General features: G+C 49.1%; 1 protein-coding gene across 1 annotated transcript in view; it reads left to right on the top strand.

Moving 5' to 3' along the window:
- The window catches only part of LOC144117161 (phosrestin-2-like), a 451,116-nt gene extending 430,590 nt beyond the window's left edge, over window positions 1-20,526 (top strand). Inside the window, exons 7-8 of the mRNA XM_077651226.1 lie at window positions 8,964-9,160; window positions 13,335-20,526. Coding sequence (XP_077507352.1) covers window positions 8,964-9,160; window positions 13,335-13,910 — 773 coding nt within the window. The 3' untranslated portion in view covers window positions 13,911-20,526. The remainder of the gene's footprint in view (window positions 1-8,963; window positions 9,161-13,334) is intronic.
- The last annotated feature ends 504 nt before the right edge of the window (window positions 20,527-21,030 follow it).

Here is a 21,030-nt window from a genome sequence, read left to right as displayed (position 1 = left end):
GGAACTCCGGATCAGTAGCCGAGCGCCCTAACCACTGAGCCACCACGGCAGGCAACTGAAAATTGAAAGTTGCAGTTTGAGGAAAGCCGCGGAGATGAGCAGCGGCGGAACACCTGTCGCCCGGTGCTACTAGTGGCGCATGCGCAGTAGTGACTGGGGAGCGAGAGAGAGAGAGAAATATTCGCGGCGAGGCGCGCGTTGTGACGTCATGTGCCTCCTCGGAGCAACGCCACAGCATAATCCCAAGTTCGCGGCCAGTAAAGCTTTCGCTTTAAAAAAAAGAAAGGCTACACAGGGTTGAAGGGGGCGCATCAATGGAGGAATAGGCGCCACCAGAAAGCTATCCATTGCGCCGTGTGAAATCGAATTTAGCGTGAAACGTCCCACGCCCGGAGATAAAGGAAAAGGGAGCCATCATTTATGCGACCGCGCCTCGCGATGCAAACGCGGAGCTGTTTTGCCGAACCTTCCGCCACCTTCGGCGCCACTTGGGTACGCGCAGCAAGTATTATTCTCTGAAAACGCTTTGCCACGCAAGCCGCTCAAAATAAGCGGAAAGGAGACGGGCGGAAGTAAACATTCTCAATTATATCTGGCCCCGTGCTGCTATGCGCCTGTGCGTGTCTGTTTCTCGCTTTAATTTATGACAGGCCATCAGGCCGGAATGGGCCGCGTCGTAAAGCTGGCGCTCTTATCGTACATATACAAGGATACACGCTAGGCCTCGTCGTCACGCTTCAGAGAGCTACGTCTGGATACGGAGTCGATGTGCGGTCGTTGCCGCACGGCTCGTGATGGCGCCGTTTCTGCGTGGGTTGGAGAAACGGTAATGGACGTCTTTCCGTACCAAAGGAAGCGGAGAATACAACGAGAGTGGGGCAGGAGATTATGCCTGTAGCGATTCAAAAGCGCTGCTAAGAGAATAAATGTTGCGCCGAGAAAAGCTGCGGTCGGTGACACAAATAACACACACGGATAAGGCCGTCCGTTCTTGCAGGAAGCATCCGTGCGTCCTTACTTGGCCGCAGCAGCAGTAGCGGCGCTGATGCGTGCTTTGAACGCCGGAGGCACAAACAGCTAGTTATGTATACTTTCGAGGCAGCACGAACCATGCGAGGTCCTCCTATTAGTAGAGTGCGCGCCAGCCATAATACTCGCTCCCTGCATTGAGTACAACTGAAGCGTCTTGTTCTCCGTAGCAGCGTTCCTGTGAATTGGGAGGAGTTATGCAAGGCCAGCACACAGAGGCGCGGCTTCTGCACAATCACGGCTCTGTGGAACAGGCACCTCGCTTTCTCCTTATTTATTGTTTGTTTGTTTGTTTGATAACACAAAATAAATACAAAGTACAAAAAGGTCAGTCACAGCCAGCAGCATATAAAATGACTTGAATGTACAGAGAAACAGCGATTGCAAATACGCCCGTTACAACCAGGAGCATCTAAAGGTTTCTCCAAGGGCATTTGCGCAGTGAGGAATACCCACTGTCTCCAATGAAAACTGTGCGCACCTGTCACATAAAGAAGGTGGTCATTTTCAGCATTTCAATATCTGTCATGACATGGACAATAATCGTGTCAATCGAAATTGTCTTTTAACTAAAATATACCTGGCAAGATGGTCCTCTAGAACTATCAACCTGAAGAGCGAACGAGCAGCCTGTCGATGGCTGCGTCAGGCAGTAGTCGGAAGGGCTTATTACAAAGTTCAGCTGTTCGTTACCTATTTGTTGAATAGCTAAAGAGTGCTGCAGTTTTACTCGCAAGTGTTTCAAGGCACTGTAATTTGTTTTTGTTGTAGAAGCATAGTGTCTTACTTATGAAACGACTGAACTCTCCGGTTAACGGGGAATCGCCTCAGAGCAATGTCAAACTATGCACTGTTCTGCATAAATGTTCAGCTCTCAGTTCCTCGCAGCTCGGTTAAAGAAAAAGAACACTGCGCCACTGTCAGGCACGCGAGGAGCACTGCCCTAGTTCGCACGAAATACATTCCAACGATAGAATTTTTGCGAGACCATTCGAGCCGAGCCTGCAATTACGTGGCTGTTTCGCCAAAAAGCCTTGCAGCTGCTTTGTTGTCATGTGCAGCACGACATTCCAGGCCCAACCCCGCTGAGACGAATATGAGCGGCTCTGTGAAAAACAAAAATCAAAAACGGGTGAGAAGCAGTCGCCGAGAGCGCGTACCACACCTGTTGCTAATCTGCCTGGTTTCGGTGAAGTCAGTGAATCAAGTGTTTACGTGACCAGAGGCAGAGCCACACTGTGACAAAACCGCTCTGCCGCGAGCACTCAAGACAACACTGTTTGGACCTGCCAAATTAGGCATCCACCCTCGGTAGAGCTCCTTCTCGTGAGCTGTATACGGAAGCACAGAAATATCGGCACGCACGCCCCGATTTCTCGCCAAACTCTTTGCGGTAGGTTCATACGACTGTGACCGACCTTCGAGAACATTGTTAGATGAGACGTCCGATGGAAACCAAGAACATTCGCGCCACAGGTGAAGCGGAGAACGAAACAGCCATGTCTAACATGCACTCTCAATAGAGTTGTCAGCATTCGCTACTCCTGAAGCTCATGACCCTAGGCAGCAGTCGTAAAAGTAGGAGAACCGCTATAGACGAACAATGGGGCAGACTGGAGCAGGCACAAGGCTACGCACCGCAATCAGGGAAGAACAGCGTGGTTCCCGGACTTAGCAGCATCGTTCATTCAATAGCCACGGATATCTGAGCTGCTGTTCGTGTGTCCGCGCTACGTCCGCGCAGTCTCACGGAAGCCACGAATAATTGGCGTGACTTCATCTGATCCGCTGTCCGAAGTACAGAAAGCACGCTCAGTATCCGTCTTGGATCCCCCTGCTGTTGCCTCGAGAGACGGCGACGTGGGAAATGATAAGAACGCAGGGAAAATGCATCGCATGTCGAGAATCAGCGCGTGTGTCTTTCTGGGGCGTTTATGCATATTCCATGCATACTTATAAAACCATTCGGTATCTGAGTGCACGGACGGCTGTCGTACGCTCGATTAGTACTTGTGCCAAGACTTCCGTAGCGTTCCTGGGAACCTTAGTCGTTGCCAGTGGCGCAGCCAGAAATTTTGTTAGGGGGGGGGGGGGGGTGCTTATGTTGCAGGGCAGCCTCCTCATATAATTTGTGGAGGAATCAAACGCAAGAATAAAAACTGCATTGCCACTGACAGTGCCATTGTGCATTAGATATAGCGCTACGCACTGTCTAGACGAGTAAAATATGCATTATTTAAATAAAAGAATGTAGTCGTATGTCTTAAAAATCGTGGCAGACATAACTGATACCAATGGTTCCATGTTTTTGCGTATTTAACTAGTAAAGAAAATATCACACCAACTCTAAAACTATATCAGTCCGAAACCAGCAAAGCAGTGCATGGCGCTGATGTGAAAAACGTAAAGGACATTAGACAAGCAGAGGACAAACATTTTAATGAATCTCGGTCGTTCAAGAACCTTTAGATTTTCTTACATATCCAACGGCCAGGTAAAAATCTCAATGACGCTGTCCTTCGTTCCAGTGTACTGCGCAGCAGCAGCTGTCACCGGTCATGTATTGCGAGTAAGTGCACCGAAATTTTATTCGCAACAGCGAGCACTCGTATAAACGAGGATTTCTGCAAAATATACATTAGAAGTGCGAAGATAAAATGGAGCATTAGAAATGCGAAGACACAACTTGATAAAGGACAATAAAGTGTCACTGGAAAGAAAGTCACTGTATGTATGCACAAAACCTTGCAACAGGATATTTAAATACACGTATGACTCCATTAAGTCTACGTATCTAAGCAAAAGTCACTGCATACAATGCGTCAAACAGGGCAAATAAACATCTTGCGCAATCGCAGATAGTAAACTTTACACGCGGAAAGACAGACGATCCAGGCAAGAACAAAACTATAATAGCAGAAGTCGCGATATATACTTGGGCCATGCTGCTGTCACGACAGCACTATATGGTTAGAATAATAGAGGAACAATGCAGAAATCAATACGAAAGTATGTATTTTTTAACTGCCTGCACGGCGACAATTATTCTGCACCCATTATTACAGAAAGGCATTCCTTTGATTCAAAGAACAAGTAAAAGCAGGTAGATAAAAAGGAAAGAAAAGGACAAACGAAAGCCACGATTGATGCCGCAAGTTGAAGTAACCAATATTCGAGTGTGTAGGTTGGGAAACACCGCGTGGGCAGTGCTTTCAATGAGCAAGGTCAATCAAAATCGCTAATTGATGTCCTCAAAATTTTCGCATTCGCATAGTAATTTTGATCATGATGCTAACTCTTACAATCAGCGGCACAAATTTCTGCGGTATGAAGTCATACATTTTCGTAATTGCCCGTTCATGCCCGTAATTACCCGTTCGCGCCAGAATGTCTTTTCTAGTCTGAAAAAGGCATTGTAGGCGACAAAATCCAGAATGACTTCCGACACCGGTGGTTGTTTTGGTCAGCGGTGCGCGACAGTTCGAAAAAAATTTCGAGGGGGGGGGGGGGGGCGCTGACACCCCATAAGCCCCCCTCCCACCTTACCCCCCGGCTACGCCCCTGGTCGTTGCGGGTCCACAGCCGGAACGACGCAGGTTTTAGGTAAGATACCCAAATCCGCTTAAATGAACGGAGTTGCTGAGCGGTCTGACACAATGACCTCATCAAGGCATGCGCAGCGTTCGCATTCTGGTGGCAAAAAAAAAATACATCAATGACAACCCTCCTTCAATCAAGAGCCCTTTTCCGCCCACATGCTTGTCTCGGCGACGTCTCCCGTGGGCGCTTCACTTTTTCAGGAGCTCCATTCGCGGAGGAGCATTGGCCAGCGACCGCCTGCTGGGGCCGACTCAGCGCGGCGCCTTCACACCGGTCGCGGCGAGTCCACTCCGCGGCGGCGAGACGCCAGGCACGCGTATACCTCCCGCTTGACAGCGGACAGGCGAGCCGTTATGGCAACCGCAGAGAGGCGGTTCCGCCGCTCTGTCGCTTATTCGCATGACGACCGCAGCCCCTCTCCTATCGGCGTTCTATGGCTATATTGCTCCGGGAGGGCTCTTTGCAGCCGCTCCAATCACGCAGATGGCCGATGAGACGCGCGCAAAAGATACTCGCATCCGGGCGCTAGCAAAAATTGCGATGCGGAAGCGAGCGGAGATTTCGCGTGCCGGTGTCTGGCCGTCGTATAGTTAAACCGTAACCTCCTAATGCAGCCGGCCAAATGGTCGACGAAGAACGCTGTGATCCTGTGCTCTAAAAAATAAATAAATAAACAATGCTGGCATTGGCCCTGGCACTCCAACTGCCCGCGAGTACGGGCAACATCGATACGACAGCTGTAAGCAGCCCACTACTGAACGAAAGGTCGTCCCGGCTCCTGCTCTTTCTGGCGCATAAACCTCGATATCCGGGAGCAGGGAATGTTTTACGACTGATGCGACTCGTGTTGCAAGGCTATAAACTGGCACATCAGTTGCTGTTCTCTTAGGTGACCATGGAAAGATTGAGAAAAGGAAAGGGAGGGAGGAGAGGGGAAAGGGCGGATACCACAGTGCGCATGTCAATAAATACATCACCGTATATAAAAAGTTCGCGCGTCCAAAGTGGCCAAAGCTGATGCAGGTCACGACAGCATTAATAATTTAATAATTGTTTTTTTGGGAAAGGAAATGGCGCAGTATCTGTCTCATATATCGTTGGACACCTCAACCGCGCCGTAAGGGAAGGGATAAAGCAGGGAGTGAAAGAAGAAAGGGGTGCCGTAGTGGAGGGCTCCGGAATAATTTCGACAGCATTCATAGCCACAATTTTGGACCATGCACTGTTAGAGTGGGTTATTAATTTCTTCATTATTAATATTAATAAATTAGAGATAAATAATGCATTAAAATTAATAATTACTTGATGAGTAAAAATAGGATAAAAACTTTTCGATTATTAATAAACATTAATAAAATGCATTATTGCATACTGATAAATTATAATAATAGATAGTTTCTTTTTCTTCATTCTCGCAGCGCAATCTTCGCGCGAAATTTCTCAGCCGGTTTTAATGGAGAATGTGTTTTATGCTCAGAGGCCTGATTCATAAAAACGGAAACAAGATAAAGAGAGCGACGCCAAAAACTATGCCACAAAACCACGTTTCCTCCTGTTTCCTACAGCTACGCTGGGTCGCACTGAAAGCGAAGAAACAGCTTTGTGATGTCAACTCAGAGTGCTATGGGAGGCAATAGCCAGCTTTCTTTTATTCGGGAGCGTTAGAAATGCAAGCTGCACAAACTACGAAGTAGCTCAATCACATACTCGACTAAAATTCCTTAAGTACATGTGTCATTGTGCAGTAACGAGCAGCTAAATCGCTTTGTTTTCTTTTCTAATTTCAGAAGAGCTCAGCAGTGCTTTAATCACATTGTAGATTTTTATAAGGATGAGAACCTATACATACTATCAGAATCAAACAGTAATAATAAAGTCAAGATGCCTTTGTGTACTACAAGTAATTTTGGTGGCTTTACGTGACGACTAAAATGTTCCATGTACACCTGCATTGAAAACGATTTGGTCTCACTATATCGTTAAGAACTAGAAAACCCATCCGTGACTCCATCCTGATGTTTGCGATTCTGTGCAGCCGTTAGCACGTCAAACACTAATGACCGGGATGTATCCATTCTGCGATCACGTAAATCTGACAGGGCTGTCTTTGCGATATTGGTGGGTTTGAAGATAAACAATGTAGGGACGGCACTAGAGGTCTAAATTTGATACCCAGACCATCAGTACTAATTACTCTCAAGCGGACTTCGGCCGTGTGCCCGGCAAGTGCCGCCACATCACTTCTATTATAGTCACCAATCGCACTTGCGACCTGCAAATACAAGCGAAAGAAGTGTATCTGGGAGAAGTTACTGAACGGCGGCGTTCGGCATCGTTAACCCAGAAAAACAAAAACAAAAAAGCACGCTCACTCATTGTTCTCATTTTCCTCTTTGTGCACCAAAAGTCCTAACAAGTCAGTTCGAAAATGTTAATTATATTTTCTCAGAACAAAAAATAAAGAGCGACGATTGATCAAAAGGAAACAGCCCGCCAACATCCGTGTGGCCATTTGCGACTATCCAGGGTAACTGCACGTTATTTTTAAATCCATATTTATTATCATTATTTTGCAATGAACTGTTGTGCTGCACTAGCTTCCTGTCTTATTCAGACGGTGCAGTTGAGGTAAATTTCCTTAAACTCTTCTACAGCGAAAGCTGGATCTGGGATGTCCTCCGAGACACACGCGTTTCTTTGCAGTGATGTTATCACACAGCGATTGTCCGGACCCCGTAGAGTATCTGTTACGGGTCCAAGTTGGACTTATTTTTGGAAATGTGGCGGAGAGTTTGAAGGATGCTTCACTCCCGCCACCGGTTGGCCCGGTATTGCACTACCTCCGGGATCGGCCTTGTCTTCAGCGCGTCTTTACTATCCTGTCTTTCTATCCCATCTTTCAACTCTCCTACTATCTGCACGTGGTAGCGATTGTGGCTCGGCTTGAGCCAGTGGGCAGGCCTGTGCACTTTCCTTTTCTTTCTTCCTGGCAACAACTTCTCTCTCTCTCTTATCACACCCTGCACGTTACTCGCGCTTCCTTTGTCGTCTTCGGTGGGGCCCATCCACCTGTGATCACGTGACCACGGCTGACTGTTCCCCGCGATCAGGTGACCACCCCGTGAACGCAGGCCGTACCTCGCTCCTCGTGCGGCGTTCACTGTCATGGTGGGGGGGGGGGGGGGGGGGGGGGGCACTGTGTAGGGATTATAAGTAGTTTTATATATAAAGACGCTGCAGGAGGAGGCAGCGCCGGACTGTCCGGTGAACATTGGGGTCCTGAAATAAGGACTCCACCCAAAATCTGTATTTTCGCCTCTCTATCCTACCTTTTTGGAATAAATGTTTTCTACTACTACTACTACTGTCCAGTGAGGAGGAGGAAACACATTTACTGGCCCTCTTAAATCTGGCCTCCTAGAATATCGATGGCAAGCCGGATCACGGCTCGTTTTAGACCACCATCACATTATCACCTCGTTGTAGTTGTAGGCAGAGGAAGAGATATTTGGATGGTGGAGGGGGAGATGAGAGAGACGGGGCTAGATAAGAGACAGCATTCCATGTCGGCCTGGGAGGAGGGTGTCAAAGGGGAAGACATTTAAAAAAAAATATGCTGTTTTTATGCTTGTTCGTGCTGACTTTCGCGACTTACGCAGCACAGGATAAATGTGGTCGATTTTCTGCGCCTCTTTCTCTTCCTCAATTATAACAAAAGCCAAAGAGGGGCACCACACAGCAAGAAGACACGACACGAGGTCCTCCTGCGTGGTGTCCCTCTTTGGCTGTTGTTACATTTGCGCTGTGAACCAACTAGCTCAGATTCAGATCATCTTGCAGCATTTTTCTCTTTCACTCACACGCACAATCACACGCTCGTGCGTACATACGCCGGAAAATTTTGGGGGGCTCCAGCGTTAACCTGAGACAAATTTATTTACTTCCGTAGTTCTGAAAGTTCCTCAAGCTTTCTTGTCTACTATTCGTGGAAGTGCGTACGAATGGTCCCCGTCGACCTCGGCGTACGTGAAAACAGTTTATCTCGAGATGTAAATTTATTCCACGTCAGCCAGCCCAAGTCGGGCAGTTCGTGACCGATCTTCTAGGGCTCGCGAGACTCCTGTCCCGTTTGGATGTCTCAAAGCCTCCACTGACTGCGGCAGAAGCTCCGCACTGCTGTCGTAATAAACCCCATTCAAATTCAAAGGAGCAATGCCGGAAGGTCTTGCTTACCAGTTCGCGCGCTGCCAAGCGAGTTTCAGGCTTGATGCGCGCGCTGCCAGCCCGGAGGAACGGTGGCCTGAATCGTAACAATGTTCTCGCTTGCTCTGCAGGGGACCGGGCAGACGATAAGCCGCACAAACGCAACACAGTGCGCATGGCGCTGCGCTGCGTGCAGTATGCGGACGCGGCGGCCGACGCACTAACTGTGCGGCCGCCGTCGGCCAGTGTGCGCAAGACGTTCTTCTTCTGCCCCGGCCGCCTGGACCTGGAGGCATCGTTGGACAGAGAGACCTACCACCAGGGAGATGTGAGTTGCCTCTCTCTAGTTGAACTCAGCCGGGGGCGAAGTGCATCTGCTGCTGCGGGTTAACCTCTGTCACTTTTCATCCCTGCACACACGGGCCGGGATGCGGCACACGGTCTTCCATGAGGACACGGGATATCGCGCGCTGACTGCAGTAACAACTTCAGTTGTGTCCGCATAAGCTGTACGCTGTATAATTTTTCAAGCCTCTCCGACATCGCCTTTGACACCGCAGCTCTTCTCGCACAGTATTTACACCGTCCTTGCGTGTATCTGCACCTGCCAGTTTACCCCTCAGCGTTTGTTTTAAGTTTTTTGCTACTTTCTTTTTACCTGTTGTCAAGGGCTTGAATGTATTTAGCGCTATTATCTCACTGTCTATTGCTTATAAATTATAAGGCACATACTAAGGTGATCGCTAAAAAAACTCAGAGCAGTGTTAGACTTAAACCAACCAAGGGGACAGGCTGGTTTTAAGAAAGGGTATTAGAAAATAGACCATATTCACACTATAAATCAGGTTATAGAAAAATCCTCAAATTATATCCAACCCCTACATGGATAGTACTAATAGATTACAAAAAAAACATTTCATTCAGTACCAAATTCATAAGTAATGCAGGCATTGCGTAGCCTGGTTATGGAGATGTCATATGTAAAAGTGCTGAAAAATGTCAAGAGGGACTGAATAGAGGCCATTGATAGAATACCAGTCAGGAGGGTGTCAGGCAAGGTGACGCAATCTCTCTGCTGCTATTCACTGCATGTTTGCAAAAGAATTCAGCGGATTGGATTTGGAAGAGCTGGGATTATAGTTAACGAAGAACACCTCAGTGACCTCCAATTCACGGAATAACTTTGCCAAACAACTCGGGGAAAGAACTGCAGAGCATAGTGCGGAATCCAAAAACTCAGTTCAGAACTCCAGGACAAAAAATTGACATGAAAAAAAAAAGTACTGTTCAACAATCGCGAGAGGGAACAACAATTTTCTGTAGGCAGCGGGGTACTGCAAGCAGTAAGGAAATTCATCTACTTTGAGCAAGAACTGACTGCAGGTCCAGACCGTGAAAATGTGGTAGCTAGGTTAAGGAGAATGTGGTGAAGTGCACTTGGCAGGTACTCTCAGGTCATAAATAGCAGCTCACCAATATCCCTCAAGATGAAAAAATATAATAGCTGTATTTTGTCAGTACCCACCCATGGGGCGCAGACTTGAAGGCTAACGGAAAAGGCTTCAAATTAAATTGAGGAAAACGCAGCGAGTAACCGAAAGAAAAATTATAGGGGCAACATTAAGAAAGAGGAAAACCGCTGACTGGTTTAGGGAACAAACGCGAGTTAAAGATATCTTAGCTGAAGCCAGGAAGAGGGAATAGGTATGGGCGGGGTGTTTAATGCGGAGAACAGGTAACTGATCGCCCATTAGGATAGCGCAATGGGTTCTTGGAGAAGGCAAGCACAGCAGGGGACGGCAGAGTCCTCTAAGGCAGTTTGCAGGGGATAAAATGGCCGCAGCTGGCACAACACATGGCTAAATGGCTATCAAGTGGAGAGGCCTCTATCCTGCAGTGAATGTAGCTGGGTCGACGATGGTGGAAGCGGTGAAGATGGTAATGGGGATAAACCTGCACGGCCATTCGCGACGATGGCAGTGAAGCTTTATAGAGCTGATATTGCGACATGACACACTGCTATGTGCCTGCAGCTTGCAAGGTCACTTGCGTGCTTTCATTTCAAGTGTCGTCATCCGCTTTATTCTTTATCTCTCCTTTCTAATCTCTCCCCAAACCAAGGCGAATCGGTCTGCCTGTGTGCACAGATCCGGTGCTCCGCGTCGTGGCTAGTTTTGTACTCCCTTGCGTGTGAATAGCTATCGCCCGTGGCATCACGGCTGATGTGGCCAGCGAGCACATTCATCGCCTGCACTGGTACCGAACACGTGGCTGACCAATGGTAACGAGGCAAAAGAATGAATTGGTACAGCATACGGCCCCTGTTAAAACTTTTTCTGTAATCCTGGCAGACGCCGCCAATGATTCAGTTGACTAGGCTTGCTCTTTTGCGGCAAGTCTGGCCGGGCTCTCAGGCGGCGCAGTGGCGTAGTCCACCGTAAGGAAAACTGTGGGCTCCAGTGCTGAGTACCGCCTCACTCTACGCGATCGAAGGGCAGAAGATGTTCTGAAAAGACCCCGCGCGCGTAAGCGCGCGTGTCCTTCATGCACTGTGAAATAAGCAGTCAGTGCCCGTTAATACATGTTACTAATAAATTCGATGGTTTGACGGCATACAGCCTGATCAGGAAGGATAACTGGAGAAGTTCATGGGTATACAAACTGTGGCCAAAAGAAATAATTGACGTTTCGGGAGCGCTATACGACTGCCTTGTCCGCAGCGGAGCAGCAGGCTGAGCGCATCCCGATTTTCTAGCACTCAGTAGTGTTTTTAGTGATTTGGCATATTAAGGATGCAATCCGCCATCGTTCCTTTCTAGTGTGCTAAGCTTTGTCTGGATGATCAAGGACTACAGGTTTAGGCAGGATGATACGTTCTTTTTCGTTGTCTCTATCTTGGCGTCGTCCCAGTCATCTCTCGCCACTTTTGTCCCAGAGCTCGCTGTTGCTTTTTCGCTTCGCGCGTCTTTCCTGTGTCCTCTCCAGGCGTCTCGTAAAATTATCTGTTTCGTCTGTGTACACTGGTGTACTGTCAGCGTCAAATGAAACGCGAACTAGACCACTCAAACCGGAACCCCATAACTGTTCCTGTGGTAACACTTATAACACAGGAACACTTAACTTACGAACATAATTGTTCATAAAGGGAAGTGTTAATTCACCCTGTGTGTATTTCTTCTTCATCAGCTAATATTTTTTTCTATTTTCGTGTTCGCGCTACGGTTACCCTGTTCGCGTTTCATCTGACGCTGATCGACCAATCGGTGCTCGGAATTTCATAAAATACGCCCGAAAACTTGCGACGAGGGAGTCGACCGAAAACATTAACAGGCTCAGTCAGTAGTAAGGTGGAAAGTTGGGCGAGCTGAATATTATTCATGATGTAGTCAGTGCCAAAAACGAGGAACAAAGTGGGCGAAAGACACAACACGAGCGCTTTGTCCGTAGCTTGCTCGTTGCAACATGCGCAAAAATTCGGGGGACACTTAAGCTCTGCCTTAAGGGTATGACGTGATAGTTAATGGGTCCCTTCAGCGTTCTGGGGTCTTTGCGCATCACTTCGGAGACACGGACACTGTTCTTTATTTCATTGTTATTTTATTTATTTTTTATTTGCCACAAGACACGCAAGGCCTCCCTTTAACCAAGTCGAACGAACGTTGTTCTGTGGCATAGGCATATTCATATTTTCATTTTCGGCATTTTTTTCATGCATTAAGGAAAAAAGTTCCTCGATGGTTGAGGGGTAGCACACCCGGCTACCAGCGGTTCGAGTCCCGGCTCGACCATTTTTCCTTTAGCGCTTGGCTGCAGAAAGAAGCACTTGCTGATTTCGTCCCACTGTGAATGTAATTATCGTTCACTTTAACCGTCATAGCAAAATAGTTGTATTTCTTCTTCACCCAACACAGCAACGCGCTAGATGAAAGGAGAAATGTCACACATGCATGTGCGACGTATAGCCGTCAGCAGCTAGAAACTGCCATGGTGTAGTCGTTTTTCTCATGATTATACAATGTGTACCATAGCGTTCAGCTCCACTCGACAGAATTCCCTGCGTAGGCCGTCACCGAAGGAGTGGCCTCGTATGCTTAACTCTCTGCTCACACTCAATCCTTGAAACCAACGCATGCATGCGTCAGTACAAAAGTGTCATCGCGACCATCACGCGGACTCTTCCGTATTTACATCCTTTCTTTCCTCTTTACTACTTGAGAATCACAGCGGAAGGCTTTGAATGGTGTCTAAGCATTACGATACGGGAGCAGAGGCACTTGGCAATAAGCTTCCGCCCAGGCTTTATGGCGTATTCAAATCGGTGATCCGGAGCACGTTTTCTTGCTCCGCGAAAGCGATGAGTGTGTTTCAATGGGCGATTTAGGTTCAGACCCTGAGTTCTGTTTGGACCACGACGGATATTGTGGTCCACCGTGGATTCAGGGAAATGCTCCGAATCGCCGATTAGATCTTTTTTGGTGCGGCTGACGTCCATTCTCTTGCAGGTGGTGCGCATTCATGTGACCATGAGCAACGGCTCCTCCAAGACCGTGCAGCGTCTCAAGGTGGCCGTCCTGCAGCACGTGCACGTGTGCATGTTCACGCACGGCCGCTTCAAGAACTTGATCGGCAGCGCGGACACGGGGCCCGGCCGCACCGTGCCGCCGGGCTCCACCGTGTCTCGGGACTTCGAGGTGCGCCTGCAGAGCTGCGAGAAGTTCCCCGTGGCGCTGGCCGTGGAGAGCGAGTTCCACGAAGAGGACACGACCGCCTACAGCCTCTCGTCCACAACCATGCTGCTTAACCCGCGCGAGAAGAACCCGTACGGGGTCAATGTCAGCTACGAGGTCAAGGTCAAGGCCATCCTGGGCTGCATAGATCGGCCGCTCGTGCTGCGCCTGCCGTTCCGCATCATGCTCCCACGGCCAACGCACGGCGCGAACCGCCCGCCGCTCCCAAAGGCCGGCACCTCGGCACTCAAGCCCGAGGACTCCGCGGACTCGGTCGCCGACTGCGTCGCCGAGGACGTCGCCCGACTAACCGTCAACTCCCAGCCGTCCGGAGAACCCGACGCCACCTAGCGAACCGTGCCGCAACCGTGCCGCGGCTGGCAGCCATCACTGGACCATCTTTCTCTGGCCCGTGCTTGCCTCAGTACGGGGCAGTCTGTGCGCGGTGAACGGTGCGCGTGGCTTCCCCTCGGGTTCTCAAGGTGGAAGTAGCAGGTGCCAGCTTGAGCGTGCGCAAGCGCGTTGGGAGTGCGTGGTCCAAAACGAAGGCACGCGTGCGGCATGAGCTTAATGTTGTCCGTTACTTTAAAGTGCCAGAGGTACCAGAACATCAGCTAGGTATCGAGACTTCGCTGCTAAGGCCACTTCGTAGGAAGCCCGCGACACAGAATCACCACTGATGGTCCTTCAGCACGATCTAGAGCCGGAGTAGCTAGGAGCGGTGGTCGAGCGGAAGTGAATAGAACGGTGTTGCTATTTTTTGTAAGCGTTGACTGCGATAGATAATGCAATCATTTTGACAAGAACACTAGCCCCGCCCCTTCACATAAAAAATAAAAAAGGGAACATGATTTCAGCGGGCACATTAGAACCTAAAACTTGCGCGGTGTGGATCACAACCTTTACAACGTTTTATTAATTTATTTTCAGCGAAGAAGACGTGCGTGTTACCATGGACAAAAAGAAAATAATTAAGAATCATTACAATGCCTGACAATTTTTGTTCTAAACGTGCAGTCACCAAGGGATTTCTGATTTTCAGCGAAACTTACTAAGCAAGCATATGCGGCGATACTTAGGTGCTGCATCGCCGCTTGTCTTGACACGCTGCTCATCACATCAGAACTTCCAGGTGGTGGTTGCTCAGCTGCAAAAAAAAAGGAAAATGAACAGCTGCGCAAACGCCTCAGAGCATTGACGGAACGATCATTCAGCCATAAAAAGCACTGGGGCATAGACTACACCATTCAGTACAATCGCACTAGATGCGACACGGAAAATCATTAAGGCTTCTTTAATGTTCTACCAAAAAAAAAATTCATGCAGCAATTTCGCGCATTTTCGGATAGCTATGCGGACAGTAGTGACATCATAGATACGTTTTGCTCTTAGAAACGACTGCTTCGTTCCCGGCCCAAATTGGAGAAAATCACACCCTGTTTCGACAAGACCATTTATTCTCACGCTAACAATTGTAAACCTGTTCCGAATTCCTACAGCCCTGTTTAGTCCAAATACAATCCCCGCCTATTTAAGAGACATTACAAAACAGCCCGGTCTTATGCGGTACCTGTGACAATCTGTGGTGCCTACAAGAACTGCCCCGCTTCACGTGACCGGCTGGAGAAGCACAAACTAGTCATGACTTGCACAATAACTTTCATTCTGATGAAAACTAAATAAACTGCAGCAATAAAACATGCGACAGCAGACCCCAGTGTAAATTTTCATCGGCGCGAATCAGAACGCCGAACTTCAGCGATTTAGCACACACACACACACACGCACACACACACACACACCTAGCGGCCAGGAATTCTAGCGCACGCAACCGCGGCAATTCGGACGCTCAAGCTGGTACCGTTCGCGCTTAACAAAGCTGGGCTGGCGAGTCGACGGCGACCGAGGAGCGGACTGGGAGGTGTGCTGCAGAGGCGCGCCCCCGAAGGCGCCGCACCGGCTTGTACAAATGAATGCGCTGCCATCGCGTTTGTCTGCATCGCGTGATCCGCGGAACCTTCTCCCCCTGCTCACCCCGAACAGCCGCGCAACGCGCACTAACGAGACAAGACAAACGTTGAAGATGTTGTTCAGAACAGGACCGTTCCTGTGACCAGTCGCGTCAAGTTCACTATGTCGTTCGTACAGAGAGTATAGTGAAAAGTTCATTGTGTGGTGTGGTGGTTGAAATGCAGCGCTTTGTATGTTTTTTTCTAACTTCCTTCCGTTCGTTTTTTTTTTTTTTGCAGCTTTCACTGAACGAGCCGCAAGCGATCAAACGTTCGTTGTTTCGGCTGTGTGAAACTACCCTCACAAAAGCTGAATTTCCCGTTCCAACGGAGCCTATTTATTGTTACAAATTGTTCAGTCGTGAATCAAAACGCGGTACTCTATAGCACTTCAAGCATTGAAAAAAAAATTATCGCTGAAAAAAAACCTGCATAGCACTACAAATGCACGCACTAATTTTCGGAGTCAGTTAAAGCTAAGGAATATTAACTCTGTTGTTGCTGTTTTCTACTTCGGCATTATAGCTCGAGGCTGTTAATTCATAATGTTACTCTATGAAAAGACGTTCAGTTTGAGTAATAATTATCAATGTTTCTACACTCCTTCCGGGATGTCCTTCTATCCTCTGCTGACAGTTTTAAAACACAGCCTGAACTAGACTCTTCTACGCCCCTCCCATCACCCCGAGGCTGCCTCTTCGTTTCCTGCCGTAACGAAGCCGTATAAAGTAGCGGCTGATGTTACCTGGGGTCCCTCATAGCAACACGCACACCCAGCCTTTACGAGATTGGGCAAGCGACTTGGAGATGGCGCCAACGGTTTCTGGGCCTTTCCCTCAGACTGCTCCGGCTTCTTCGCCGCTCTGAAGTCGTGAGAAGTGAGAAGGACTGTTTAAATGACTGTCCAAAGCTTCGGACTGATGAGAGTCCCTCGAAAGTCCTATGGCTCGGACACTAAATGGGCCAGTGGCGAAGCTGCCTGCTTGTTTTCGACAGAGAGTGCATGCGTTTGCGTGGTCGTTTACGCCAAACAGAAGTGTTAACTTGTTTAAATATTATCTCAGAACGCACGATTGACATCATATTGTTCGCCGACGTTACTAGACTTTCATCTCTTTTTTTTTTTTAGACACGGCCAACCAGAACCGAGTTCTGTGCGTTCGCGCAAAAAGAATAGAGAAAATATTTTCGCGAGCTTTCAGTTGAGGCCTAGCCCTTCGGAGATTTTCCTCCATTTGTTTTTATTCTTTTTTCTTTCTTTTAGGATTCCGTGCTAGGCCACTACGAGACCGTAGCAGCGCTGTTGACTAGCACTAGCTACTACTAGGCGCTAAGCCCTCACCGTGCTTCAGCGCAAAAGGGAGGGAAGTTCAAATCTTTAGCAGGTCCCTCGCTCCACTTACATGGGGACCCCACGCTCCATTCTGGCTGCTTATTTCCGGGACCCATTTTTCAAGTCCGAAACGACACGTCGTAGCTTTGCACCTTTTAGCTTCCCGTGAGTCTGCGCTGTCACAACGCCTTAATCAATAGCGGCCATGTCACGCTGCGCTCTCTTTTGCAATAGTAGTGATAATAATAACAATTGGTTTTTGGGGAAAGCAAATGGGCAGTATCTGTCTCATATATCGTTGGACACCTGAACCGCGCCGTAAGGGAAGGGATAAAGGAGGCAGTGGAAGAAAAAGGAAGAAAGTGGTGCTCAGTGGAGGGCTCCGGAGTAATTTCGACCACCTGGGGATCTTTAACGTGCACTGACATCGCACAGCACACGGGCGCCTTAGCGTTTTTCCTCCATAAAAACGCAGATGCCGCGGTCGGGTTGGTGGTGGTGTAAACTTTATTACATACAGGGGAGTTTAGGACGCACAGGTCCTTGGGACCCCGCACGGCCCCACTGCACTCAAACGTTCATGTCCCGGAGGCTCATGACGCTGGCAGCCCGGCCTGTGGCGATGGCTTGCTTGGCCGGGTCCCGAACCCGGGAACTCCGGTTCAGTAGCCGAGCGCCCTAACCACTGAGCCACCGCGGCGGGTCGTAGTAGTGGGACCGGGATGAAAATTTTTCACTGTGGTAGAAAACGAACGCGTCAGTCGTCGACGGCATCACCCGTGCGTCCCACTCTCGCTCTCTTCTGCACTGCCAGAGGAAGCCCTCAGGTTTTGGAGTGTGGAAGGTCGTAACACCGACAAACGCAGGAAATCTTTGCGGCGTATTCCACGAAAGGTGACTGCGTCGTATTTTTCCCGCGCGGATGCGCGCGTCCGCATTTGTGTAGCACGCCGGTGGCCGGAGATATTCGGGCTCGACTTTCTGCGTGACGTTGGAGTTGTAACCTTACAACCGCATCAAGCAAACGCTGCTGCCTGTCCTGCAAGGCGAAGAGAGCTACCTTGAGTTGTATGCCATTGTGGACGAAACCATTTTGCGCTTTAAGGCATCCAACCGCATACCAAGTCCCGTTCTTCCCTGCCTAAGCAGAACACGCTCTCCTTACCTCGCTGGTTAAGTATTCTACGGCGTTCCACTCAAAACTAGAAGTAAACGTGGTTCTTTCAGCTGCACTGCGCAGTGCGAAACGATTATCTTGAAGCCATTATTAATACGACTGAACAAAAGCAGTGCCACAAAACCCTAAAGCACCTTTCGGGCACCTGGAGCAGAACGCAACCTCGGGTCATGGCACGTGGTAGCGCACATCGCTTAACAAACATTACTGGTCATATTCGCTCATTTGCAGTGTCTATCTCGTCTCCACGCAGCAACTAATTTTCTGACGCAAAAAAAAGACATTACTGATACGGCGACAACAGCTTCAAGGCGTGGCAAAGAGGAATGAATTACATGACCGCGAAACAACTGAGTACGAAATAGTTATGACAAGGAAGAAGCAACACTTGATGCACTACGTGCGCCATTTCCGTTTTAACGCGACAGCGTTAAGGGCCCCGTGTCGCAGAACAGCCGGTGTCGTCGGCGTCAGCGGCGTTGACCGTGAGCGAAAAATGGCGCAGTATATGTCACATCTCGGTGGACACCTGAACCGCGCCGTAAGGGAAAGGATTTTCCTTCCTACGGCGCGGTACGGGTGTCCAGCGAGAATTGAGAGACAGGCGTCGTTTCCTTTCCATAAACCAATTTTCATTTCATTTTCCTTCCCTTACGGCCCGGTTCGGGTGTCCACCGGGATATGTGAGACCGGCTTCATTTCCTTAAAGTGTCCAATGGTCCACGCGTCACGCCGAACGGGCGATGGCGTTCCGTGGACCCCTTGGCAACGCTGCAACACGCTGTCGCGTCTCACTCTTAAAGACGAAGCTTAAGTGTCCTCCAACTTTTTAAAACAACTGATGCATGCAGTTGCCTGTGATCAGGGCAGGGGATAAACTGTACAAAAAAACTATACTGTACTGCCGAAACTTCATTCCTAATCTGCACTTTCAATTTTTCTGCACCCCCCCCCCCCCGCTTTCGAGATCCGTTATCTAAATGGTTGTTTTGCTTACCGTGCAAGGAAACGCGTGAAACCATCTCGAGCATGATCGAAACACCCGTGGCAGAATTAGTTTCATGGCCCCTATGTTAAAGATAGTCTACGAAGGCTTGCTCTTTTTGTCAGTCCGTCTGAATTCGCCGTTACGACCAGACAATCACCGCCACGGCTGGAGCTTTCTCTCATCCCTCAGCGGTGACGACTGGGCGGCACAAAGAGGGCTCCCTTTGGTTTCCCCGCGGTCGCCTGGTGGTGAAACTCGGGCTCCCGGGCACCGTGTCGCGTGTCACTCACAGTGCATGAGCGGGGAGATCAGCAGCCCGAGAGGAACCGCCACCGGCATCGGCACCCACGCCACTCTGGCGCAGTGACGCAGCCTTCGCACGGACAGTGCTTTGGCGCTCGCAAGAATGGTGATTTGTTCTCCGTGGTCACGTGGCACGTTTCAAGGTTCGGCGTGGTAGCTTGGCCCCTGCGGCACCGCGTCCGTCGCTGGCTTCGCTTCGTGAATGTTTTTAGGACAACGACGGAACTGCGTCCACGAATGGTGCTGCCGCGGTGCCGTTCTTTGCACGGCAGCGAAACGAAGCGTTGAGAGCAATTTCGCATCTACACGTTTTCTAGCGCCCTGGTCTCGGTGTCCGGTACGGAAACTGAGCACGGAAGATACCAACCCGCGCCGCGCAAGCACTGTCCTATCCTTCACGGACCAAAGAGGGCTATAGGCTTCTCAACTGAACCTCCACTGGCACTCTTACTGGGTTTACAGGCCGTGTACGGGCGTCCCCGAGTACGAACATTTTTACCCGGGAAAGCCGAGGGGTGAAGCGCAGCCCGGGAAAAAGAAAGTAAAATGCATTTTATTTTCATTTCCGCGTCTAGAAATGTCGCGAAGGGGCGGCAGTACTAAGGTGTCGAACAACACAATCACCTTGAATAATCATATGGGTGGGAAGAGCACTTACGTTTTGTACTTGTTGCCACTGAAAGCGGCACATAGCCGCGCAGCGTTCTACTTATACTGTCTTCGTGAATGTTTGAGCTTTTTTTTATTTAAAGTGCGCCCATGTTGAAAAAGCCGTGTTTGTAATTGTTATGTAGCTCTAGGTCGCATGGTTTCTTGATAAGTAAAAACAGATGACGTCTTGTTACCGCAACATGCTGGCTCGAAGTCTGCGCCTTTTGGCACGAAATATGTATTCAGGGCATTTTTTCTTTTCTTGCTGCCAACCAGCCAGGGCTGAAGGGGTTCACTCCAGCTTGCAGCCCATTCTCTCTTTTTTTTTCAGTGCTCACAACTTACTACCCCGCTTGAAAGAGGTTTTTGTTCTTTGAAGATGCACTAAGCCGATGTTTAGTGAAATTGACCATCGTGATGTACTGCTTCATCTGTTTTTGAACGACATTTTTTGTGTGCTTGGATCACATCCTGGAACTAAGAATTTTAAATCATGTTCACTTGAAAATAAAAATTTCAAGCCATAGCACGCAGCCTTCAGTTTTCTTTCTCACGAAAACTGTGTTCTTGTCTAGGGCGTCCAAAAACGAGCGCCCGCGTTCATGCCATGGTAATGTAACGAGTAGAAATGCATATTTACAGAAAGGGATTAATGTATACAGAAAGAGACAGCCAAGGAGCCATACAGTAAGGGTCAGCGCCCGAATACACTTCGTCCTCCTCGTCCTCTACACACACAAGCACCATGCTTCGTCATCTTCTTTGTCCATGCCTACGGCCGTAACAATATGCATGCGTCAGCAACGTTCAGCGCATCTCTCTCCGTGGACTCTAATCCAAAGGTCTGACGCAAAGCGCAAGCCTGATAACGAGGCATCCTTTGCTATCCGGTAGCACTATGCGAATGGTCGCCTCGATCACAGCTGCGGTGCTGCAGTCGTGCAGGAAAAAGCTACCTTCTCTTTTCTACTAGGTGCACTCTCCACTGTCTGTCATCTCGGTCGTCAGGC

Source organism: Amblyomma americanum, chromosome 1, assembly GCF_052857255.1.
Source record: "Amblyomma americanum isolate KBUSLIRL-KWMA chromosome 1, ASM5285725v1, whole genome shotgun sequence".
NCBI classification, from domain to species: Eukaryota; Metazoa; Arthropoda; class Arachnida; order Ixodida; family Ixodidae; genus Amblyomma; species Amblyomma americanum.
This window is presented reverse-complemented; position numbering and strand designations above follow the sequence as displayed.